Source organism: Diceros bicornis, chromosome 1 (genome assembly GCF_020826845.1).
Source record: "Diceros bicornis minor isolate mBicDic1 chromosome 1, mDicBic1.mat.cur, whole genome shotgun sequence".
Taxonomy (NCBI): Eukaryota; Metazoa; Chordata; class Mammalia; order Perissodactyla; family Rhinocerotidae; genus Diceros; species Diceros bicornis.
In genome coordinates, this window is record NC_080740.1 from 92,187,997 (window position 1) to 92,210,804 (window position 22,808).

Sequence of the window (22,808 nt, forward strand, 5' to 3'; positions counted from 1 at the left end):
CTTTTCCATTTTAATCTATGTTTTTCAAAGAAGCAAATTTTGGTATTTTTGTTGAGTTTAGTTTGCTGTTTTTTTTCAAATTTCTTGAGTTAGGTGTTTATATGATTGACTTTTCAGCTTTTTTTCCCTAATAAATACACTTAAGGCTATAAATATCAATCTAATCATAATGTTAGCCACATCCACAACTTTTGATATGTCATATTGTCATTATCGTTCAGTTTAAAAATATATTCTAATTTCTACTGTTATTTCTTCTTTGAACTGCAAATTACTTATGTGTATATTGTTTAATTTCCAAACATTCATAATTTTTCAAGTTTTCCTTCTTTTCCAGTGTGATCAGGGAACATATTCTGTGTGATTTCGATCTTTTACGTCTTGTTGAGATTTCCCTACGGCCCAGCATAGTCTGCTTTGGTCTGTTTTCATGCTGTACGCGTAAAGAGTGTGTATCCTCCAGCTGTTTGGTGTAGTATTGTATATACATCAACTAGGTGGAGTTGCTTAATTGAAGTCTTCTGTATCTTTACTGATTTCTTATCTGTTCTCTCAGTTACTAAGAAGAGGGTGTTAAAATCCCCAACTATGATTACAGACTTGTCAATTTCTTCTTTCAGATCTGTCAGTTTTATATAGTTTGAATTTTTAAGTAAAATATCTAAACTTTTAAAGGTTGAAAACTTGTTCAAATTTGTTTTTTAAAAACTGAGGGAATGGGGCCAGCCTGGTGGCGTAGCGGTTAAGTTCGGGCACTCTGCTTCAGCGGCCCGGAGTTTGTGGGTTCGGATCCCGGGCGCGCACCGATGCACTGCTTGTCAAGCCATGCTGTGGCGGCGTCCCATATAAAGCAGAGGAAGATGGGCACAGATGTTAGCCCAGGGCCAGTCTTCCTCAGCAAAAAGAGGAGGATTGGCAACGGATGTTAGCTCCTCACACATACAAAAAAAAAGCTGAGGGAAGCCAACAGCTCTAAAACCAGCCTTATCCCATTGGTCTCTGAGCTGCCAGCTCTGACTCTGCCCATTTCACCCCTCTAATCTTCACTGTCCCCCTGGGAGATACAGTTCCCTGGGGGACATGGCACAGGCCCTGATGGTTTTGGAGAGCCAGGAGGTCACTAGCACTTGGTGGCCACAGCCCCTCCCTGCCCTGACACCTTTCCCGGCCTGGGCCCTCGCAGGGCCAGGGGCTCATGCCCAGCTCCCTCCTCTCTGTGCTCTGCAGGGGCGAGGCTCACCTTGCATGCCCGAAGGTCCAAAGTCCTGCCGGGTGAGGAAGATGGCGTGATCGTGGTATTCATCGTGGCCTGTGTCTGGCTTCTGCTGGAGGTAGGCCCAGCGGCAGACGTTCTCCAGGCTCTGAGAGGGGTTCCCAATCTCAATGAGGCTCATGGACTGCGGGGGTGGGAGAGACAGGAGACAGGGGTGAGTGTCTCTGGACCAGACCAGAGCCCAGCAGGCAACAGCGTACCCAGACCCCATCTACTGGGGACCTGGTCCAGGTGGCACTAAGCCCAGTCCCTCTTAGGACCAGCCTCCCACTTGGCTCCTTCCCCAGTCACACAGACCTGCATGAGTTTCCACACAAAGTCACGGCACAGTTTTCAGGTGAGATGTGGAAGCAAATCTCTGAGGCCACCTAAGGCCTCAAACAGTCCATTCACTCCACCCCATTTCCAGGGATCCCTGCATTCTATTAGGCTCCTACTCTGTGCAGGCCCTGGACAGGAGGCAAATGCAATGTGGACCTCACCCTGAGGAGCTCACAGTCCTGGCAGGGTCCAGGGAGCAGAGACGGAACTCCCCACAGGGTGTGCAAGCCCAGAGAAGGGGGAGATAACCCTGCTTTCCCCTGTTTGTGAAGGTATTTACAGAAAACAACACAATGGGGGAAAAGCTGCAGCAGATAGAGCAAGGGAGCCCCACGAAGAGCAGGAACAGAGAGACAATTCCCTCAGGAGCCACGGCTGAGGCCTTGGGAGCAATCATGTACCGCTTGTATCGAGATGCAAATCTGACAGCCACGCTGGCCACACTCTGCACCACGGCGTTGCCATTCACTCTCTCGCTCAGTCCTCACGACCACCCTGAGAGGGGGAAACTGAGGCTGGGAGAAGTCAAGTCACTTGCCCCACATCACACAGCTAGGAAGCAGAGTTGAGATCTGACCCCAGGAAGTCTGAAACCGAAGTCTGTATTCAACCTCCTGCCTGATGAACTGCCTCCCCAAGTAAAACATACACCAGAGTGTCTCACAGCGAGGCTCCCACAACAGGCACGCTGCCCTTTTCTCTCACACCATTCCTTTCTGCTCTCACCACAAACTCCCGCCACCAAAGTGGTCCCCTGCAGGCGAAGAGTCCTGGGCATGCCCCTTTCCTCTTGAAGGACATATCTGCTCATAAAGTAGAGACATGCATTCCTTGGCATGCATGTGTGCAGACGTTCTGTTTCTTCTCTTGCATAAATATATTCATCAAGCAGAGGCACATATTTCTCCTTGTGTGTATAAGTAGCAGAGAGTAGATATAAGGTATTGTTAGTAAGCCGGGGTGTTCCAGAAGAAGGAAGATCAATTCAAAGCCGGGGAGGACTGGTCATTGCCAGGGATCTCGTGTGTTACCCGAGTCAATGACTTTCAGGATGGCAGACCAATTCCCAAGCCCCAAGCACAGAGCTCACTGCTCCTGGGAGATGAGATTACTCGTTATAACAAGATGTAGTTGTAAATCATAGACTGGCGGGAGAGTGCTGGTGACCAGGACTGTTGGACATCGGCACAGAGATGGACAGCCCAAAGGAAGCTGGGGGAGGGGAAGGGAAGTGCACTTCCTGCCCCCTCATGATTAGGGGGAGCGTGTGACCAGCTCTGGCCAACGAGCTGTGAGCAAAAGTGACATATGTCTCTTCCTGGTCAAAGCATTTAATTACCCCCATGAGACCCTCCAGAGATTTCTTCTCGCTGGCATGTGAACCAACAATGTCGAGATGGTGGCTGCTTTGTCACTCAGGCCCTGAGTGACAATGAGATCAGAGTCCTCTGCCAACTCACACTGAACATGTAGCGTGAGCAGGAAATAAATCTTTGCTATTGTAAGCCTCTGGGACGTGGAGCTGGTTTGCTTCTGCAGCACGTCCTCACCCAGCCTGGCTGATACGGGAGGGGCTGAGGAAAGGAACAGCATCTGTATCATATTCACGCCAGCCCCGCACAGGTCAGCCCAAGTTCCTGCCAGGCTGTGGCTGCCTCCAGAAAAGCTTGAGAGGTCACAGCTCTGAAGGAGGAATCAAGTGACAGGATGTCCTTTCCTGGGATGAGCTTTAGGTGGGATGAGAAGGAAGAGACCCTCATGGTGGATCTGATTTGGTGCTAGGGTTTGGGGCCTTGTGGTTGTGTCCCACTGAGCTTAAGACTGCCAGCCCAAGGCCAAATCAGAGGGTGATCACAAAGGCCACTAATGACCACTTCACCTAGGATGGCCCCAGAGGCCCCCTCGAGCTCAACTCCCTCTGTCCCACAAAGCCTGATGCAGCTCAGCAACCTTGCTAGGCCGCATCCAACGAAAGAGGCCCCTCCAGGGCCGTGTCTCCCAGCCTGAATGTCAGGAGATTACAGTCGTCCCCCCTTATCCAAGGGGGATAGGTCCCAAGACCCCGAGGGGATGCCTGAAACCTCAGATGGTACTGAACCCCATGTATGCTGTATTTTCCCTATACACACATACCTATGATAAAGTTTAATTTATGAATTAGGCACAGTAAGAGATTAACAACAACTGATAATAAGATAGAACAATTGTAACAATACACTATGATAAAGTTACCGTAGGTCTTAGCAACGTCAGCATATGATTTTTTATTCTTTCCTCATTAAGTCAAGAATTTTCACCTTTTCACTTAAAGGAAGCACTTTACGGCTTCTCTTTGGCATATCCGGATTGCCGGCATCACTGCTCTTGTGCTTTGGCAAGGCTCATTGTTAAGTAAAATAAGGGTGACTTGAACACAAGCACTGTGATACCGCGACAGTCCATCTGATAACCCGATGGCTACTAAGTGACTGACAGGTGGGTGGCGTCTACAGCGAGGACCCGCTGGACAAAGGGGTGATTCACGTCTTGGGAGGGACAGAGCGGACGGCCGTGAGATTTCATCAGGCTACTCAGAACAACATGCAATTTAAAAATTATGAACTGTTTATTTCTGTAATTTTCCATTTAATATTTTTGGGCCACGGTTTACCGTGGGTAACTGAAGCCACGGAAAGCAAAATCATGGAGAAGGGGAGACTACTGTATTCCCCATGCTGGCCCCACCTGCCCTCAGGGACCAACAGTTCTAGTCTGGACCCCTCCAGGGCCCTGTGGCTGTAGTTACTTTTCCCTGCACTCTTCTGACAACAGCAGCCCAGACCCCTTTGGTAAAATAACCCCTCTGTTAATCTGGGTCTGACCCCAGGCTCAGGGATGGGAGGGCTCAGGCCTGGCCAGTCCCAGCTCTGCACCTTCCTGGCACCAAGATGGTTCTCAGTGAATGCCAACGAAAGTCGGCCAAGGAGTTAGAAAGATGTGAGACTGTGAGCCTGGAGCTGCTGGTGCCCCCTGCCACTATCCGGGCAGACCCCAGCTGAGGAGGAAGCCCACACAGAACAGAGCAGGGCCCCGGGCTGGAGAGAGGTTCATTCCTGCTGTCCTCACATGACCACCTGGCTCACCCAAGCCTGAGGCCAGCCCACCACGGATCTGCTTGCTATCCATTGCTATGTTACAAGTTATTCCAAACCTTTACAGTCAAAAAAACCAAACATTTATTATTTTGTGGTTTCTGTGGATCAGGAATCTGCAAGCAACTTTGCTGAGTACCTCTGGCTCAAGGTCTTGCATGAGATTGTCAAGCTGAAGACAGGGTCTGTGGTCTCCTCTGAAGGCTGCCATGGGGGAGGACGAGCACCCACACTCACTCACGTGGCTACTAGTGGGATTCAGTTCCTCATGGGCTACTGGGCTGAGGGTTCCTTGCCACACCACGTGGGCCTCTCCACACACGGCAGCTTGCTTCCTCCAGAACGAGTGACCCGAGGGACGGCAAGAGAACACACATCCAAGACAGAAGCTAGTCTATTTACAACCGAATCGGGGGGTGGGGAGAGGACTATGCCAGGGTGTGATACAGGAGGCAGGGTCTCCTGGGGGCCAGCTTAGAGGCTGCCTGCCACAGATGTGTGTCTCGTTTATATGTGTCAGGAAATTCCTCCTTGTGAAAGTTGATTTCAGTTGTGTTAGTGTTGCTTGCAGCTGCGAGTCCTGAGCAAGTTACTTCCTCCTTGAGGGGACCATGGGAGCTCCAGTCAAGCGACTGGCTGGTCTCCAGGGTCCCCCTGGTGCGTCTCACACCAGTGGGAGAAGAGTTCCGGCCACATCTCTGAGGAGGAGTCAAGAGTCCAGCCAGAAAGAGACACTCGTTTCAGGGCCAGAGAGCAGGAGTAAGGCCATGCGGTGGGGGGCAGAACCAAAGGCAGGGGCCGGGCTGACACAGGCAGGCTGGGGACCGCAGAGAGGCCCGAGTGCTCAGGGGGTGGGCTTCTGGGAAATGATGGGGGGCGCTGCACACCCAAATGCCTACAAGGGCAAGGCAGGTGATATAAATCAGTGAGGCCGGTTGGTTGTAAGAAAAATAAGTCTCTCCTTGATTTTTCCAGTGTAGAAGGGGTAAAGATCCAGGGCAATATTTCCCTATTATGATAACGAAAGTGGGGGTCGATAAGGAATGGCGAGGACTGTAGCAAACCAAGGAGCCTATGCACAGCTGAAGGGGCGGTGACAGCACCAGCCCACTGCTGGCATGCAAAAACAGAGGCTGGAATTGCCAGATTGGACTTCTCAGGCCAATCTTTAAATCTGGATTTTACAAAGAAGCCTACCTCACAGTAAATGTTGACTCAAATAAGTTATGTGGACAAAACAAAACACATCCCCCAGATGGCCAGGTGGAGAGCCCTGGAATAAGGGTCCGCAGGCAGACGGCCCTCCCGTCCTTCCAGGTGGACTCACACTGCCAGCGCCTCCTGCCCCAGAGGCTGGGCTCCTACGTTCCAAGCCCCCTCCCCCAGCCAAAGTGACTTCGCTGTGGCAGCAGGATAATTTATTGAAATATTAATTTGTGCTTTGTTCTTGCTTTGTCTTTCCTTCACTCATGCCAAGAAGGCAGCCTGCCACCTGCGTTCCCCAGCCCCCGGGGGTTTGTGCTGCAGCATCCAGAGCACAAGTTATCTGAGATCCCCTCCCGGCTTTGGGGTTCTGAGGAGACTACCCCAGAGGAGCAGCAGAGAGGACTCGGAGGGGCTTCCCCCTGGAACGAGGTCGCCCTGGGGAGACAGACCTGGGCCCCGGAGCCTGCTGCCTGGACAGGGGACACCCATCGGCCTTTGGGCACCCAAGACGTGGGAGTTCCTATTTCTCTGCCTACGTCCCACCTTTCTCAAGGTTCTGGCCCATCTCAGATGGGCTCAAAAGAAGCAAGGGCAGAGTCCTTGTCCTTGCTGGCTCTGGAACACTCAGGAGGGTGTGGGGTGCCCAGGGGCCAGTCTGCGACCTGATATCGCCCTTGTGCCCTGTGGCAGGCGCAGAGCCCACGTGCATTTTAGAAAGAGGAGGGAGGGGGGACGGGATGGGGACAGTGTGGCCACTGAGCTGGATGGAGGTGTGGCTGTGCGATGTCAGCAGAGCTGGGACCAAGGAGTGGAAAGAGACGAGGAAGAGAGGTGTCATGGCTGGCGGGTGAGGGAGGAGGGACCTATGGAGGAGCCACGGGGAGAGGACCACCAACTCCCAGGGAAAGCGTGGGGCTCACAGTGCCCTAGGCCACAGTCCAGGGCTCATCTCCGGGGCCCAGCTTGCTTGGTGAGAGCTCGGCATTTTTGCTTGGAGGAACTCTCCCACTTCTCAGGTGCAGCCTGTGGGTGACCAGTCCAGGTGCTCTGTCTGCCCCGAGCAGGGCCAGCCTGGGGCCAAGTCAGGCCAGTGGAGCAGAAGTTCAAAAGGACTGAAAACTGCCTGAAGCAGCTTGCCTGGCACAGCCCTGGAAACACCCATCTGCGAGCTCCTGCCCCCTGCACCCCAGGCCCAACCTTCCTTCGACCTCCTCCTCCCAGTTCCTGAGAGCCCTCGGCCTTCCCGGGCGTTCCACGCAGCCTGAAGGGCTCCTCCCAGACAGAGAGGCCCATGGAGACGCCCCGGAGCGAGTCTGGGCCGGCCCACGTGGGTCACTCAGGCTCTAACGGGACCTCTGCCCCGCCCTCCTCCCACTCCTCTGCCACCCAGCCCACATCCACGCAGCCCTCAGACGCCGCACCCCAAACCCGCACCCCTGCCCTTGCCACGTATCACAGCAGGGAGCTAGGCTCTCCTCCGACAGGAGAGGAGACTCATCTATTTCTCCCCAAGACGTGACCAAAGGGAGAGGCTAGAGAGCTGCCCGCTTCAATTAGGAAAGCTGCTCACGCCCGGCTCACCGCGGCGGTCTGCGTTCTTCCCGCCGCGAAGGTGTCTGCCCTGCTGCCTCCTGGTCTCTGCTCTGGCTTCTGTAGGGATGCCTTTTTGTCAGACTCCACCTGTCCCCGCCTGTGCTGGGGTGGGGAGCACGCCTGCGCCGTGGGGCCATGGGGTTCCAGGGAGCGCAAGTGGGGTTTGGCAGGAGGTGGCCACAGAACCAGCCTTGACCTCAGCGGCCAGTCCTCCCCCAGAGGGCGCCAGGGCGCCAGCTGTCCAGAGTGAACAGCGGGGCAGTGCGGAGCATTCCTGCACCCTGAGGCTGGGTAGCCGCCGTGGGGTCCCCGCATCGGGAGGGACTCACTATGAGCCGTCACTGGGCTCGAGGTGTACACGGATCATTTAATTTAAGCTGTACAACTGCTCTAAGATACAGGTACTGTTATTATCCTATTTTCCGAATGAAGAACCGCATCTCAGACACATGAAGTAACTCGCCCCAAACCCCACCGCTAGAAAGAGGTGGAGGTGGGCCTGGAAGCCAGGCAGCGCCCCGAGGCGTCCTCTTCGCGGCCGTCTCCCTCTATGGGAGGGATCGGAAAGGAAGGGCGGGGCCCCAAGGCGGCCACCAGGTGGCGCTGCTGCCGCAAGAACGGCAGCGCCGGGCTGGGCCAGGCGGGCGGGGCGCCCCATCCCGGGGCTGCAGCTCTGAGCCCGGAGGGCACCCGGGCAAAGGGGACTGAGCAGGCCGGAGACAGCTTCTGGGGTCCCACCCTAAATAAGTCAACTAAGACCTGCGCAAAAAGTTCTGTTCCAGTCATTGCTTTCTGACATTTCCATTGTTTGCTCTTAAATGAGCTGCATTATTTATGCTCTTCCCTCCTTCAGTTAGGGAGACAGGAGGGAAACAGGTGGCAGCCTGGAGGCCTGTCTCCCCAGAACCACAGCCGGCCACGGTCATGGGCAGCTCTGGGAGCATAGCTGCATGTCAGGGACCCACAGACTCCAAGCTCACCACGGCACGGGCAGGTGACAGGTGGGGCTCACCCGGGCAGTGGGGTTGGAGGCCTGCTCATCTCTCATCTGCCCCATGTTTTTGAACAAGTTACCTCACTGTCCTGAGCTCCCCATCTGCAAAATGGGCACAACTGCAGCACGGAGCTGGACGCACAGGGGCTTCCATCCCTGACAGTCAGTGCCCACAAACGTTCCTGTCCTTGCCGCTGTCATGGCGAGATGGCCCTGGGGGAGCCGGCCCACCTGCAGCTACGGCCACTCCAGTCCCAGGGAATCTGGCGTCAGCCCACAAAGCCTTCTCAACTGTCCCCACTGTCCCCAGAGGGGCTCCTGCTTCAGACTGCCCTCCCAAACATGCAGGAGAGCGGACAGCTTTCCCGGAGTGCAGGCCTGTGCCAGGGCAGGACGCAGGGCAGAGCACACTCCTCACCCTGCGCACCGCTGACATTTGGGGCCGGGTGTTCTCTGTTGTGGGGCTGTTTTGTGCACTGCAGGATGTTAAGCAGCATGCCGGCCTCTACCTGCTAGATGCCAGGACCATACCCCGGGAGCAGGGTGGCAAAATCACCATCCGTGGGGGACCACTGGCATGGGGGAGCGCCAGAGGGGAGCAAGGGGCAAGGCGCTTGGAGCTCACGCACCCCAGCCTTCAGAGTAAGTGTCCAGCCCCTCCTTCTCAGAGCAAAGCAGCTGACCACTGGGTGACCTCAGCAGGCCACTCACCTCTCGGAGCCAGCGTCCTCACTGTCAGGTGGGTGTGACAAGGAAACTGCTGCTGTGCTGACATGGAGCTGCTGTGCGGGTGAAGTCATGTAAGGGGCTTCAGACAGGGTCTGCCCCTAGGGGGCCCAGCAGGCAGTAACTCGCAGGAACACCCTCGTTACTGTCGTCATTGCTAGTGTGTGCTCATCTTCCTGGTGACACTGGGGCTCAGTGATGGTAAATGACTTGCTAAAGGTCCTACAAGGGTCAACAGGGCCAGAATTAACACTGTGTCCCTCTGGCTGGGTGCAGCATGGGCTCCCTCGAAGCTGGAGGTCTTCTCTCCGCAGCTCCGATGTGTGAGGCGGTGCATGGAGCTCAGATCTCATTACGATGGGCATCTCAGAGTTGTAACCCCAGTGAGGCCAGAAGGCGAGCTCCTTATTTCTCTGCCCGGGACTGCCATATCACTAAGGCATGTTCCAGACACCCTCCTAGAGGCTGGAAAGCTGCTCCAAGAGAAAGCCAAGCTGCCAGCACAGGAGTCTCAGCACAGATCTTCCCAGGCTCAGCCACGGCAGGCCTGCAGGGAGTGAGTGAGCAGGCCTCCCAGGCAGGACCTGGCCCCAGTGCTGTCCCACCCCAGGGGCAGCCCCGGGGTCCCCCTGGAGTCTGGGTCCCAACCCCCAACCCGATGGGGCCAGGCATGGTGACCAGCCCCTAGTCATCCTGGCTCCTCCTGAGCCAGCACTGTCCCTGGGGTGCTCCGAACCCCCTGTGCTGCCCCTCACACCGATAGAGAAGCTGAGGTCTAGAGCTGGTGGGTGGCGGCCCAGGACGGAGTAAGAGGCAGTGGCACTGGGCTCGTGGACAGGGAGCCCTTGCCCCCAGCACTCTCTTCTCTGCCTTCAGTAAGAGACTCACATCAGAATTTCTCAGACCTTTCCCCTCCAACGCTGAAAAACTCCTGTGAGCATTCCACACTTTGTCTTGACCTGGCCTTTCATGACAAGATACCTTATGTTCTTCTCTGACTGTCCCCAAGTCTCTGATTTCCATTTGCTTTGATTTTCATCATCCTAGGAAATATTTAAAATGAGAACAGTTCAGTAGCTTTGGTGTCTTCTCAAAAAATCAATCGAGAAGCCAGTTGCTATGCAACCCTCAAGTGTTGCCGATGTTCTGCTCCCTGGCTGATGGCATATTGTATAAAATAAGATAATCTCTTTTCTTCTGCTGTTTTTTTTTTTTTTTTTAAGGAAATGGAGAAAAATGTTGTTTTAGGAAAAACTTGAGATAACTCAGAGGCTTCTCATAAGCTGGAAGACAAACAAACATGTCACTTGCACAAGTGCCACCGGTTTTATCCCCTGGAGCCTGGGGGGGCCTGGGGACAGGCTTGGGGAGAGGGCAGGGGCTGGTCTACTTCCGTCACAATTTGGAATGAATAACAGGATCTGGGTACCTGAGCCACTTTCTGCCCAGAGTCTGGGCCTTGGCCTTACAGCCTCCCCCAGTCCACCTGAACCTCGGGGGGCACAACTCAGGCCCCTCTCCTCGCTGGGGTCCTGGCTGCAGCCCTTGGTTGTACCTTAGTCCTTCCAGGGCCAGGGCCCCTTCTCCTCGGCAGGAACGTGGCTCCTTGAAGAGACAGTTCGGAATTTATCCTCTCTGTAGCCAAACTCAATCCCCGTCCTCGGCCCTCGGATCCCGGCTGGGCAGTCACCTGCCTGCCACTCCATCCAGGGCACCCCCCTTGTTCTAATTCCTTCATGGTGCTTGCCACTCTGAAATGATCTTGTCACATGTCACTTCACAGGGAGCGTGTGCTCCACTCGGAGAGCAGGCAGGTCTCAGGATGGATCGGGGTGTGGCCTGGAGCGGCGGCTCAGGACGCATCTCCTCCCGCTTTCCACAAGGTCCCCAGAAACCCGAAAACAGGGCCTCACCTCGGGGCTGTGCAGAGTGGAGTCTGTGACGGCGGACACAGACAGTCACCATCCGCAAGGAGGTAAGCACAGGAATGAGACCCTTTCTAACGATGTGATGCAGTGATTTTATGTCTGTGGAATTTAATGACAAAAAGTCGGGACTGGCATTTCGTATGTCTTGGTTTTTGTCACATTTCCCATTTCTAATAACTCCCTTTCAATGCATCTCACAGAAGTATTGGCCAGTGACGGCCCTCGGCATGCAGGCGCTCCGTGTGTCCGGCCCAGTACCCTCGACCCTCACAGCCACTCCCCACAACTGTCACTTTCCCGTGTTGCCTGGCCGCTCCAGACCGCTGGGACGGCCCCTGCTTTCCCACAGACGGTGCTCCCGAGCCCTCAGCCCAGGACTGCACTCGCTTCAGTCAACCAGAGCCCACGCCAGGCACACCTGCTGCCCCGGGCTCCTAATCTCTGTGCTGAGGCACAGGTGCTCAGTTCCTGGAGACACCAGACCAGCAGGTGGGGCCCCAGTCCCTCCACGTCAGGACATCTGTCCAGCACCTGCCCTCCTGGGTGCTGTCGGCCAGTCGCGTCTTCCTAACTCTGCTGTTCCCCAGCCCGCACTTGGGCAGCATGTCTTCCTTGGGGAAACCGAGACTCACACCTGGACTTCACTTCTCCCTCACAACCCAGCAACTTGGCGAAGGAGGACCGGGCATCCAGCGGGCCCTGGAATCCCCAGGGACACAGAGGCCTCAGTCGGCGCCAGCCTCCCCCAGGAACCCCTACCACAGCCCCACTGGGCCCGACCTGGGCCCACGGGCTTCCAGGGGGCTGGCGGGGCGGGGCAGGGGAAGGTGGGCAGAGCGGGGTGTGAGCTTTGGTACAGGAGACGGGTCGTCCTGGCTGGGTGCCCAGGGCCAGCAGGGGGCGGCCTGCATGTTGTCCCTCCCGCTCAGGCCAAGGGGATTGGGGATGGGAATGGGGGCGCAGTCCCCCACATCCTGCTGTGTCCTCTATCCTGACTCCTCCAAGGCAGAGGTCTGAGGCCAGTCTCAGAGCCCTGGGCTGGGGGAGTGGTGGGTGCTTCTGGATTTAGCTCTGACAGCGTGCCTCTGGCCCCCAGCTCTGCTTCCAAGCTCCGCACCCTCAGGGGGTCCCACTGCCCGTCCCAGCAGGAAGTCAAGGAGGTGAGGGGGCGTTGGTCTCCCTGTGCCCTCTCAGTTCTCACTGTACTGTTCCTGGTCTCACTAAAGAGACCAGTGGTCCCCCTGCCCCACTGCCCAGGGTGGGCTCTGGCTGCCTGCCTGGCTGGCCGTGGGCTCCAGGCAGCCCCACGGCCTACACTCTTCCCCATACTGTCCCCAGGACAAACAGGCGGCAGCCTGACAATGGGGTCCACGCCCACTCCCCTTACTCCCCAGTCTGCTCATGGGGGACGCAGGGGTACCGACATGGCCCAGGGAAAGCAGAACCCCTTTCCACGAGGCAGCACATGAGAGGCAGGGGCCAGATGGGCCAGGAGAGAGGGTGCCTGTACACCTGGTGATGCAGCCTCACCCGCAGGTATGGCCATGTACCTGTGGTGGCCTGCGTCCTCGCTCTGGCCAAGATGGCTCGTCCAGAAGTCCCCTAGGCACTCAGGTGGTGGAGTTCCTGGGCCTGGCCACAGGAAAGGTGAGACAGTGCCTGCACAACAGAAGAACACAGACCCTTCCCCAGCTGCCCCCAAACACCAACAGAAATGGGTGTCAAACGAGAGCGTGAAGTCCCTTCTGTATCCTCCTTCAAATCAGGAATAAAATGTTGGCCATGACAGAGCCCTGCGGCATGCTGTGCAGACCCTTCTCCATGGCGCTGGCATTCAGTTAAACAGGATTACTTGGACTTTACCATGTTTAAATGATTTTTTTAAATGTAAACTATTTTTTCATAATTAAAAATGTACCATTTTGGTTATAAAAGAAACATGCTTATCATGATGAATTAAGAAAATTCAGTACAGAAAAAAAGAAAATAAAAATCCATGGCCCACTGCCCAGATATAAGTACATTCACATTCGATGTATTCCTTCCAGTCCCTTCTGTGTATATATATGTACACAAAATTGAGATCTTACTGTAAATTTATATCCTTTTTTCAAAAAGCAAACAAATAAACTTAACTTTATGCTGTAACCATTTCCCAATGCCCTTAAACACACTTTGAAAGTGGGATTAATTGGCAGCCTCGTATTCTGCCACATAGACGTATTATAATTTATTTAACTAGACCCCTGTTAGTGGACAATTTAGATTGTTTCCAGTCCTTTACACTTAGAGATAAGGCCATGACCTTTGTCTTCTTCCTAAAACTTCGCCCAAAGTTCTGATAACTGCTTTGGGATAGAATCAACAAAAATGAGAGCCTGGGGGCAAACAAGAACCTTTCTCAGAGCAGAGATAAACATTGTCCCATTCCTTCTAGAATGTGTCCACATTTACACTCTTACCCGGAGAGTGCACTGCTCCATTCACCCAAACCAGCAGTGAGTCCTTCTTCCTAATCTTAACAGAGCTGATGCTTTAAAAATGGTAAACTGTTTTATTTCTTTGATTAATAGTAAAGTCAAATATTTTTCCCTTTTTTTGGGCCATTTGTATTTTTTCTGCTGTTTATTTCCATTGCCAATTCTGTTCTTCCTATGACTTATAGGAGCTCTTCATAGACTAGGGTATCTTTGTCATATTGCAAATGTCTTTCCTGCTTGTGGTTTGCCTTTTAATTGTGTTGTTTGACAGAAGTTTTATATTTTAAGTATTCAAATATATCCATCTTCCCCTTTACAATCCTTCTATTGTTTTTATGCTTAGGAAGCCCTTGACAACAAATATGTTCTTCTTAACTTATATAGTTTAAATAGTTGAATGTTTTATTGGCCTATATTTATCATATGATATATTTAATTTACTACATATGAAATTTATATTTATCATATATTAATTTATAATACTTAATAACCATTCCATTTATATTTATCACATGTTAAGTAATCTATATGAAGGGTGTTTTCAGAGCTATATGTGTTATTCAATTGATCTGTTAACGCTTATGCAGATACAGTAAGATTTTAATTATTTTTGCATTACAAGATGTTTGAAGTAAATACTTTTTTATTTGCTTGGCTTTCAAGGCTGTCCCAGCCATTCTTGACTGTTTATGCTTCTAGATGAATCTTAGAATCACCTCATCAAATGTCCAATTATTAATGTGGGAAAAATCAACATCTCTGCTATATCTAGACTTCCTGTAAGGAACAGCCTATATCTCTTCATCCATTTTTGCTTTTTTCCTGTCATTAACAATGTGCAATTTTCTTCCTGTAGGCCCTGTATTTGTCTTGTTAGAACTATTCCAGATAGTTTATATTTTTGGTTACTACTGTAAAGGGAACTTTTCTCTCCCTATTATCCCTATTACCAGGGCATTGTGGGTTTACACAGAAATTATTGATTTTTGTATAATTATCTTATATTTGGCTACGTCACTAAATTCCTTTATTAACTCTAAAAGTTTTACAATAGATTCTTTTGGGTTTTCAGGCACATAATTATCAGCAAACAATTATAATTTTGTCCGCTTTTTTCCGATATTGGTTTCATGTCATATGACATTGTCTAGAATTTTCAGAACCTCACTAACAAACTTATGTCTCTTTCTTGTGGCCAGTTTTACTGTAACTGCCTCAATGAGCGCAGCATTTTCCAAAGCAAGTTTTGTAGAATGTTGATTACATGAGGAAAATGGTTCGGCTGAGAAACAGGTCTGAGAAACTCTGCATACTGATCCCTCTCTCGGAGAGTCACCACACACATTTCCACAGTGAAGTCTCTGAGGAATTCTGCTGTCAGGAATACTTGTTTTACAAGCATTTCCCAGATTTATTTGGCCGTAGAACCCTTCTATTTTCCTGTGTAAACATCCACGGACATCCTAAGAATTAGCTATGTAGAATACTTTTAGGAACATGCACTTCTTTTTCACAAATAAAATTTTGGTTGTCACGTTACCATCTGTTACTAGTTTTCACAGATTTTCAAAGCCAGGAGCTACTCTCAGCTCCTGTGCAGCCCTTCACGCCCCTTGCCCTGCAAGCGTCTTTCTTCAGCATCAGGGGTTCCTGGGCTGTTTCTCAGGTGCCCCCTGACTGGGCGTGCTTCCCTGTGCGCCCCCCAGGCCTTTGCAAACAACGCTCACCTCTTCTCTCCAGGCTCCAGACCCCCGCCAGCCTCTCCCTGGCCGTCCCACTGGGATGGCCTGCACCAGACACCTCAAGTTCAACACATCTCAGCTGAACGCATAGCCTTTCTCCTCCACACACCACCTCTCCTCCTGTGTTCTCCATCTCAGGGGTCGGCATCACCGTCGACTGGGCTGCCCGAGGCGGAGACGTGGTGTCCTCCACCTTCACCCATCAGCGCCCACGCCCTCCTGACTTGGCCTCCTAAAGTTCTCTTCTGTCTGTCCTCCCTTCTCCACCCCCATGGCCATGGTCCCAGGACAGCCCACCACTGTCTCCCCTCTGATGGCACCCACACCCTCCTAAGCCACAGCTCCCACCACCCGTTCTGCACACAGGAGCCCAGGGACCTTCTTAGACATGCAGATCAGATCATGTCATCCTCCTGCCGGAAACTGCCCTCCTGAGAGAACCAGACCCCTCGGCGGGACACGCAGGGCCCACGCGATCGGCTCCTTCCCGCTTCTTCAGCACCAACTTCTGCTGTTTCCATCCTCGCATTCTTCCCTCCAGTCAGATTCAGCTGCTCTCTGTTTCTCCAACCCGCCCTGCCCTCTCTCCTCTTCCAGTCTTTGAACCCAAAACATCCCTATGCTGGTACTTCCCTCTTTCACTCCCTTCCTGTGGTTGAAAAGTCACTTCTCCAGTCGCCTGCCCTGCCTTTCCCCACGGAGCCCTGAGCTTGTTGTTTGTCCCTCTCGTTCTGGAGGCAGCGCTGCGGTCAGGGCCCATGCCAGTCACCCAGCACAGCACTTGGCACACAGAAGCCCTTTGAAAAGTGTTTGTTAGATGACTAGGTTTGTCATTAGGCAGACGGATGTGATGAAATATATGAACAGACTTCCTGATATTAAACAGTTGCCACATTCCTAGAATAAACCTTATTTTATGGTGATGGGAGTCTCTCATATGTATTATTGAATTAAACTCTTAAGGCCTCAGGATTTTTACACCATTTTTAGAAGTGAGACAGGTCTGTACTTTGTCTTAGACATGCTACTTTTGGCAGCTTTGAAGGTAGGAATCACATTGGCTATAAAAATAAATTGTGTGAATTTCAGAATATATATATTTATATATTCTGAAGAAGTTTATATGGTATTGTATTATCCTTGCTTAATAATTCCTTGCAAATGAATAAGAATGTGCTGGCAAAAATAGATTATCTGACTCCCTATTTAGAGGTCTCTACAAGATAACTTTGAAGATGGTGAAGAACTTGAGTTCCTTCCATGGTTATGAGACTTACTATGGTGTTTTCTACATTGTTTGGAGTTAGCTTTGAAATATTCCCATTTCCCAGGAAATCCTTGATCTCCCAGGATCTCCAGGTTCCTGACCCAGAGATTCTCAAATTCTCACCTTCAGGTTTTGACTGTCTTCTGCAAATGTCGGACTGTGACCGCACAGTCCTTCTCCCTGCCTGCAGCAGTTAGGAAAAAAGAACAAGTAGAAACAGCTTTGGGTTAAAATAAATGAGGCTTTGTTCCATCGAGTAATCAATACTGGGAAGGAGATAGACACTCTTTAGGCCAAACGAGAGCCAAAGCTTTGCCAGCACTGGTAAGCAATTAACTGTGCACAATTTCCAAATTTTTCTTTTTAATCAATATGCGAGCAATTAGGGGAAATGCAAGCTGCCACCCAGTGCCCAGACCAATCAGTGGTACTTCTCCGCCTTCTCCCCCAAGACCCGAAGTTTCCCATTTCCCCTCACCAGCGGTAGAAAGAGAGACGAGGGGGATATAACTACGCCCATCCCTCAGGCTAAAGGCCTGAAAATTCAGACACAGGAGGGTCCTGGTGGAGGGGTCCCAAGCCCAGAATGGAGAGGCTGGAAGGACCTTGCCTCAGGAAGGGGCGGAAAGGTGGAGAGAGAGGGAATGTGTTGACAGCTACTCCAGTGGGGACAGAGGAAAGTCCTATGGGACATTCCAAGGACCCCTGCCTGTGAATGGAGGCTGGAACGGGATCCCTGGGCACGGCCCACCCCCAGCCTTCCCCCTGTCCACAGTGTCTGTGTGGTCTAGAGGCCACGTGGGATAAAGAGCTCCATGAGCCTCTTGCCGCTCTCCTAGTTGGTTCACCTACAGAGGAAGGCGTGCACATCCCCTCCTCCACTGATCACCAGTGGGCGTCCGAGTGGCAGGGTGGGGAGAAGGCCCAAGGGGAGATCTCCCAACCACTGCCTCGAATGCTTTCTCCCCTGCCAGGATTATATATATATACACCCTTTCTAATCTTTGGTTTGTGATTCCCCTCTGTGTTTCTAGATTAAATACGCCAGAGATTTGCTTTTCCCAAGGCTTTCTTGATTGATTCTGTTGTTTCTTTCTATTTTCTCATTTATTGATTTCTGCACTTTCTGAACTATTTCCTCAGTTTTGCTTTCCTTAGGTTTTTGGCTCGGGGTTGTTGTTGACATTTGTTCTAACTTACTGAGTTGAATGCTGGGTTAACTTGTTTTCATTCTTTCTTGTGTAATCATGGAAAGCACCTGTGAATTTGCTTCTGAATACACCTTTGAATCACACCCCATAGGTTTTGATCTGTAGTGCTCTTGTTTTCACTAGTTTTCTAAATGACATGCAATTGCAGCTCTAATATTCTCCTTCCTAGGAGATTTTTTTTAAAATTTTCAAAAGAATCGGATTTTTTCAGTTTATACATCCTTCTCCTTCTCCTGCTTTTGGGGCACTGAGTCAGAGAATATAGCCCAAATGGTTGTTGCTGTATAAAATTCACTGAAATTTTCTTTATGACCTAAAGTACTTTTGTAACTTTTAAGTGTTCTATGATTTCTCCAAAAAAAGGCATATCTTTCTGTAGGGCAAGAAAAAAATGATATAACTGTTAATTTAACTTTATTCATTATATTATTCAAAACTTTTATGCTTTTTAAAATGTAATCTGTTAAAGGTCTTGAAAAGGGTATGAAAGACTCCTGCAGTTAGGTTTCATCAATTTCTTGCTTGTTCTGATGGTTTGCTTAGGCATATTTTATGTTCTCTGTGGGGTGCATAAAGGACCACGACTGGTGTCCTCGCTGTGGCCGCTTCTGTCACTTGAGAGTGACATGCTTCCCAGGGGAAGGAGAGTGGGCTCAAGGTGCACTGTTCCTGGAATTCGTCCGGTCACACAAGCCCTTCATTGTCATTTTTGTACTGTGGGCTTTGTGAGTTGTGTGCAGTTTGATTTTACTTTTTGAGACTGAGACTCTCTGTCTTTGAGAAAAGGAGTTAACTCTTTACATAAATTACCATGGTGGGTGCACCTGATCTTTTTATGATTTGATTTTCTACACACTGAGTGAGGTCAGACCATGGACTCTGGAGTTTGGCTGCCAGGGTGGGAAGCCCGACTCCCCAGGAGCCAAATGACATTGGCCACTCACCTGGCATGCCACTGAACCATGTTAAGCCTCAGCGTCCTTATCTGTGAAGTGAGAATGGTCGCAGCTCTGCGTCCCCGTCTATCCCTGGATTACATGGGTTCATATGTGTAAAGTGCTGGCAAGCTGCCTGGCACCGCCGGGCCCCTTCTCTCCTCACCATCTCCCTTGGCGAGGCACCCCCTCATCTTCCCATCTCAAGTCACTGTCTCTGGGGGCTCTCTACCCTGCTGTATAGACCTGTGCACACTGCTAGGAAAGATGCTTCCACGTTTTACAGCAAGAGGGGGAAAGGAGGGCAAGAGAGCCAGTTAGGGCAGAGGCTAAGTGCATGAGAAGAGGAAGACATGGGTTGAAGATGTGGGCAAGAGTTGAAGTGAGGGGTGTATTAATTACATGTTTTTGATGCTTTGACATCTGGGGCCTGCTGACCCTGGAGGGACTGCCCTCCCAGGGTAGCTGACTCCTAGAGACAGTACACAACTCACTAGGGGGCATGCTTTTCAAATGCAAACCACCCAATCCAGAGGCCACCCCCACCCACCTCCTTCATCGGGCTCTTGCACTCTGGGCACTATCCCCTGCCCTAATCATCCAAGGCCAGGTACCAGACAGCTAGGGGCAGCCCTGTGTCCCAGAGCTGCTGAAATTATTCAAACTGGCAGAATCTAAGCCTGCTTACCCTGCCTCACCCGGTCCTTCCTGCAGAAACCACAATAAGCTCTTGCTCACAGGTCCCCCTCCTTCCCTCTGCCTCCTGACGGACACTGGTGCTTCCCCATGTGGCCCTGCATGGTGTGATCTGTGAGTCATAATCCATCTTTTCCATGGCAGTCACATCCTGATCGTCAGCCTCACCACACCTGAATAACAATAAAACCTACATTTTAAAACAAGGGGTGAGGTGAAAGGGGAGCAGGAGTATGATGCTGGCTCACAGGGACAACAGGAACCACAGGGACCACAGGGCGGCTGGGGAAAGGCAGGGCGGTTTTAACAGACACAAACCCTTTCAAAGCAGGCTGTGCCTCCCTGGAGAGCCCCATTCATCCCACAGTGGGTGTAGGCTCTGGTGTGTCTGCAGGGTAGTGGTCCACAGTGCTCACTCACCTTCCCGTAGCTCAGCAGGATTATCCGCACCAGGACGACATTGATGTGGGCCCCCAAGGATTCATCGTGATAGATTTCATTGACCTGAAAAACAACCAGGGAGGGGTCAGCAGGAATCTCAGGCCCAAGGACCAGCCTTGGTTTTGCAAATGGCATCACCACCCAACCAGCCCCTGGGCCAGACCCCTGGGACCCCACCAACTCCTTCCTCTTTCCCACACTTTACACCTCGGCATCACCATCAACTTTGAGTCCATCCCTTCCCTTCCCTCTGCAACCCCCACTTGCAGCCACCACCCCTGCCTGGATTGCTGCACCCCTCTCCTCAGTGCCCCCTCCTGCCAGTGCAGGCATTCTCCCCCTGGAGCCTGACCGTGGGCGGGGACACTGACCTCTAATTCGCTCTAGCCTCTGACTGCATGTGGTGTTTCCTTCAGGGGTGGATGTGGGCAATGAATCCCAGTGGCACGGACAGTGCGGGGACTGCCCCGCGGAAATCTCTCCACAGTGCTGCAGGCGGCTGTGAGTTGTTATCTATGCTCATCACCCCCGGGAAAGGGGGTCGTTTAGACCCACCGCCAGATCTAATTTCTCACGTGTGAATCAAGAGCAGACATCAGTCTGTCACAAAGGTACTTGCGTGTTCTGTTTCGATAACTGTAAAAATAACTTCTGTATTTTTATCACTCTTTTATTCTCATGTATTTTATTTGTTGCATTTAAGAACATTTTCTGAGCAGGTGCCCATGGACTTCACCAGATGTCAAAGGGGTCCACGGCAAAAAAACATGAGAAGCCCTCACTCTCCACAGCACAGCCAGCATGACCTTCTGAAAACCTCGGTCAGGTTATTCTGGGTTTCAGGCTGACAGAGCCTTCCTTCCCATTGACCCCAACCCCAAACACCCAGGATCCTACCTGGAATGGACTCCTTCCTGCCACCAACTTTGTTGGTGACCAAACCATACTCCTCCTGGCGGCCCAGCCTCATGGTCATTTCCTCCTGGAAGGGCCTCCCCAGCTCTGGTTTGTTCCTCAGTGATCCCCAGTGTCCGTTACTTCTTGAGCTCTCTGTGACCCCCTCCGGCCTGTGAGCTGCACAGTCACCTATATTTTCCCTGTGTGTCCCAGCACCCAGGACACAGCAGCACCCGGCAGGTGCTCAGGAAACACCCACTGGAGGGATTAACCCACTCACATCAGCATGGGGGCAGAGGCATGGACTGGCCGTGCACTCTACCCCGTGTGCAGACCGAGTCCAGAGGCTGCTGAATAGCCCTTTGTGAGGGCAGATCCGGCCAAGCGAGCCTCCCAGGGCCCACTCTACCATCTCAGGCCAGAGCCATACCCCCTCTTAACCCCAGCTTTTAGAATCTCTATCCAAGCAATGGTAATTGCTGCCTATAAACAGTAGGAAGACTCTTCAGGGAATCTGAGAGTTAACAAGGAAAATCAAATCATGATGGGTGGATGGGCAGGCACACAGGACATGCGAGACAAGGAGCTGGTGGCCGCTGTCATCATTGCTGTGTGTCGAGACAGCACCAACAGGAGGGAGGGCAGAGCTACTGTGCACGCCGGCCCCCATGAGGCCCCCATCTAGCCCTACGCTCAGCCCCTGCCAGGAGCTTCCTCCCAGCAGATCTACCTTCTGACTACAGTTGGGTTCCCCACCCTGACCTGGCTTTCCAGCAGGGAAGGGGCAACTGAGAGACCTACAGGAGCATGGATGGTCCCTGGGACTCAGTGCACGAGTCTGGAGAGGTGGGTCAGCACCCCGCACCTGCCCCCTGAGTGTCCGCCAGATGCCCAGGGCCCACCTGGCCACCTGCTGCTGATAGGGTGGAACCCCAGGGAGACTCTGCCAACTCACCCAGGCCGTGCCATCCCTTCTGTAAACAAGGACAACGTCCTCATCTCACGAAGCTTTGTGAGGACTAAATTTCCACACGTGTGATGGAATGATGTTTGCAAAAACAGTAAAATGTTGGTTTTCTCACTGCCAGTAAATCGTATTCCCCCGCAGCCCCCTAGTGGAGTCAAGGGGGCAGGTGCACACCCGCTAAGGCACAGACATCCTCGCCCAGCTTTGAGGGTCAAACTAAATTTTTTAGTCCACAGTGAGACAATAGCCCTAAAAGCCAGTTTTTCTTACAAGAGAAAGTGGTTTTTGTCTCCAAAGTATCACTCTATCTCTCACGAACAAAGCCGGGCCAATTTGGCTCAGGGAGTTGGACTGCAAGTCGGGTGCAGAAATGAAGAAGGCGGGACACCGGGAGGTGCGGCTGCAGCTGGAGGGGGCCGGGGGGAGAAAAGGGGAGAGAGAGGCTGGGTGACGGCTTCGCTTGACTCCCTCCGCCCCGACCCTCAGGTCATGCCTTGAGTACAGGGTGCAGAGAGGGTACAGAACAGATACTCGAGAAGGAGACGACAGCAGAGAGAGCTTGAATCTGCTGTCTGGGACATGGGAGGGGATGGGTTCACCTCACGGGGTCGCTTCAGGGAGCTGAAATGGACACACGGGATGCTTTGGCAGTGAGAAGTCTGAGAGGGTAGGATGCTGGGGGCTGGCTTGCAGGGTTACCTGGGGCGGGCGGCACTGTGGGGCTTCAGAGAGAGCCCAGGGGTTGGTGGCCTGCAGGAGAGGAGAGCAGACTTCCTTGCATGGCCACAGCAGAGAGAACAACCCCAACCGACCCCAACTACAGGACCTCAGCCTGGAGGGTCACTGCCCAGGGCAGAGCATGCTGGGACAGACGCATGCAGATGCAGGGCACCTGAGCCATGCACACACCCCTGCTCCGAGGGAGGAGGGATAGGGACAAACAGTCTTGTTATTGCCTGAATTGTGTCCCCCACATTCACATGTTGAAGCCCTAACCCCC

The 22,808-nt window shown here is 52.2% G+C and overlaps 1 protein-coding gene across 2 annotated transcripts in view; it reads right to left on the reverse strand.

Moving 5' to 3' along the window:
• ADAMTS2 (ADAM metallopeptidase with thrombospondin type 1 motif 2) overlaps positions 1 to 22,808 on the reverse strand; it is a 209,690-nt gene that overhangs the window by 50,941 nt on the left and 135,941 nt on the right. For both annotated transcript variants that reach the window (XM_058547620.1, XM_058547621.1), the window contains exons 5-6: positions 19,924 to 20,007; positions 1,241 to 1,397 (exon numbers count right to left, since the gene is read on the reverse strand). In XM_058547620.1, coding sequence (XP_058403603.1) covers positions 1,241 to 1,397; positions 19,924 to 20,007 — 241 coding nt within the window. The remainder of the gene's footprint in view (positions 1 to 1,240; positions 1,398 to 19,923; positions 20,008 to 22,808) is intronic.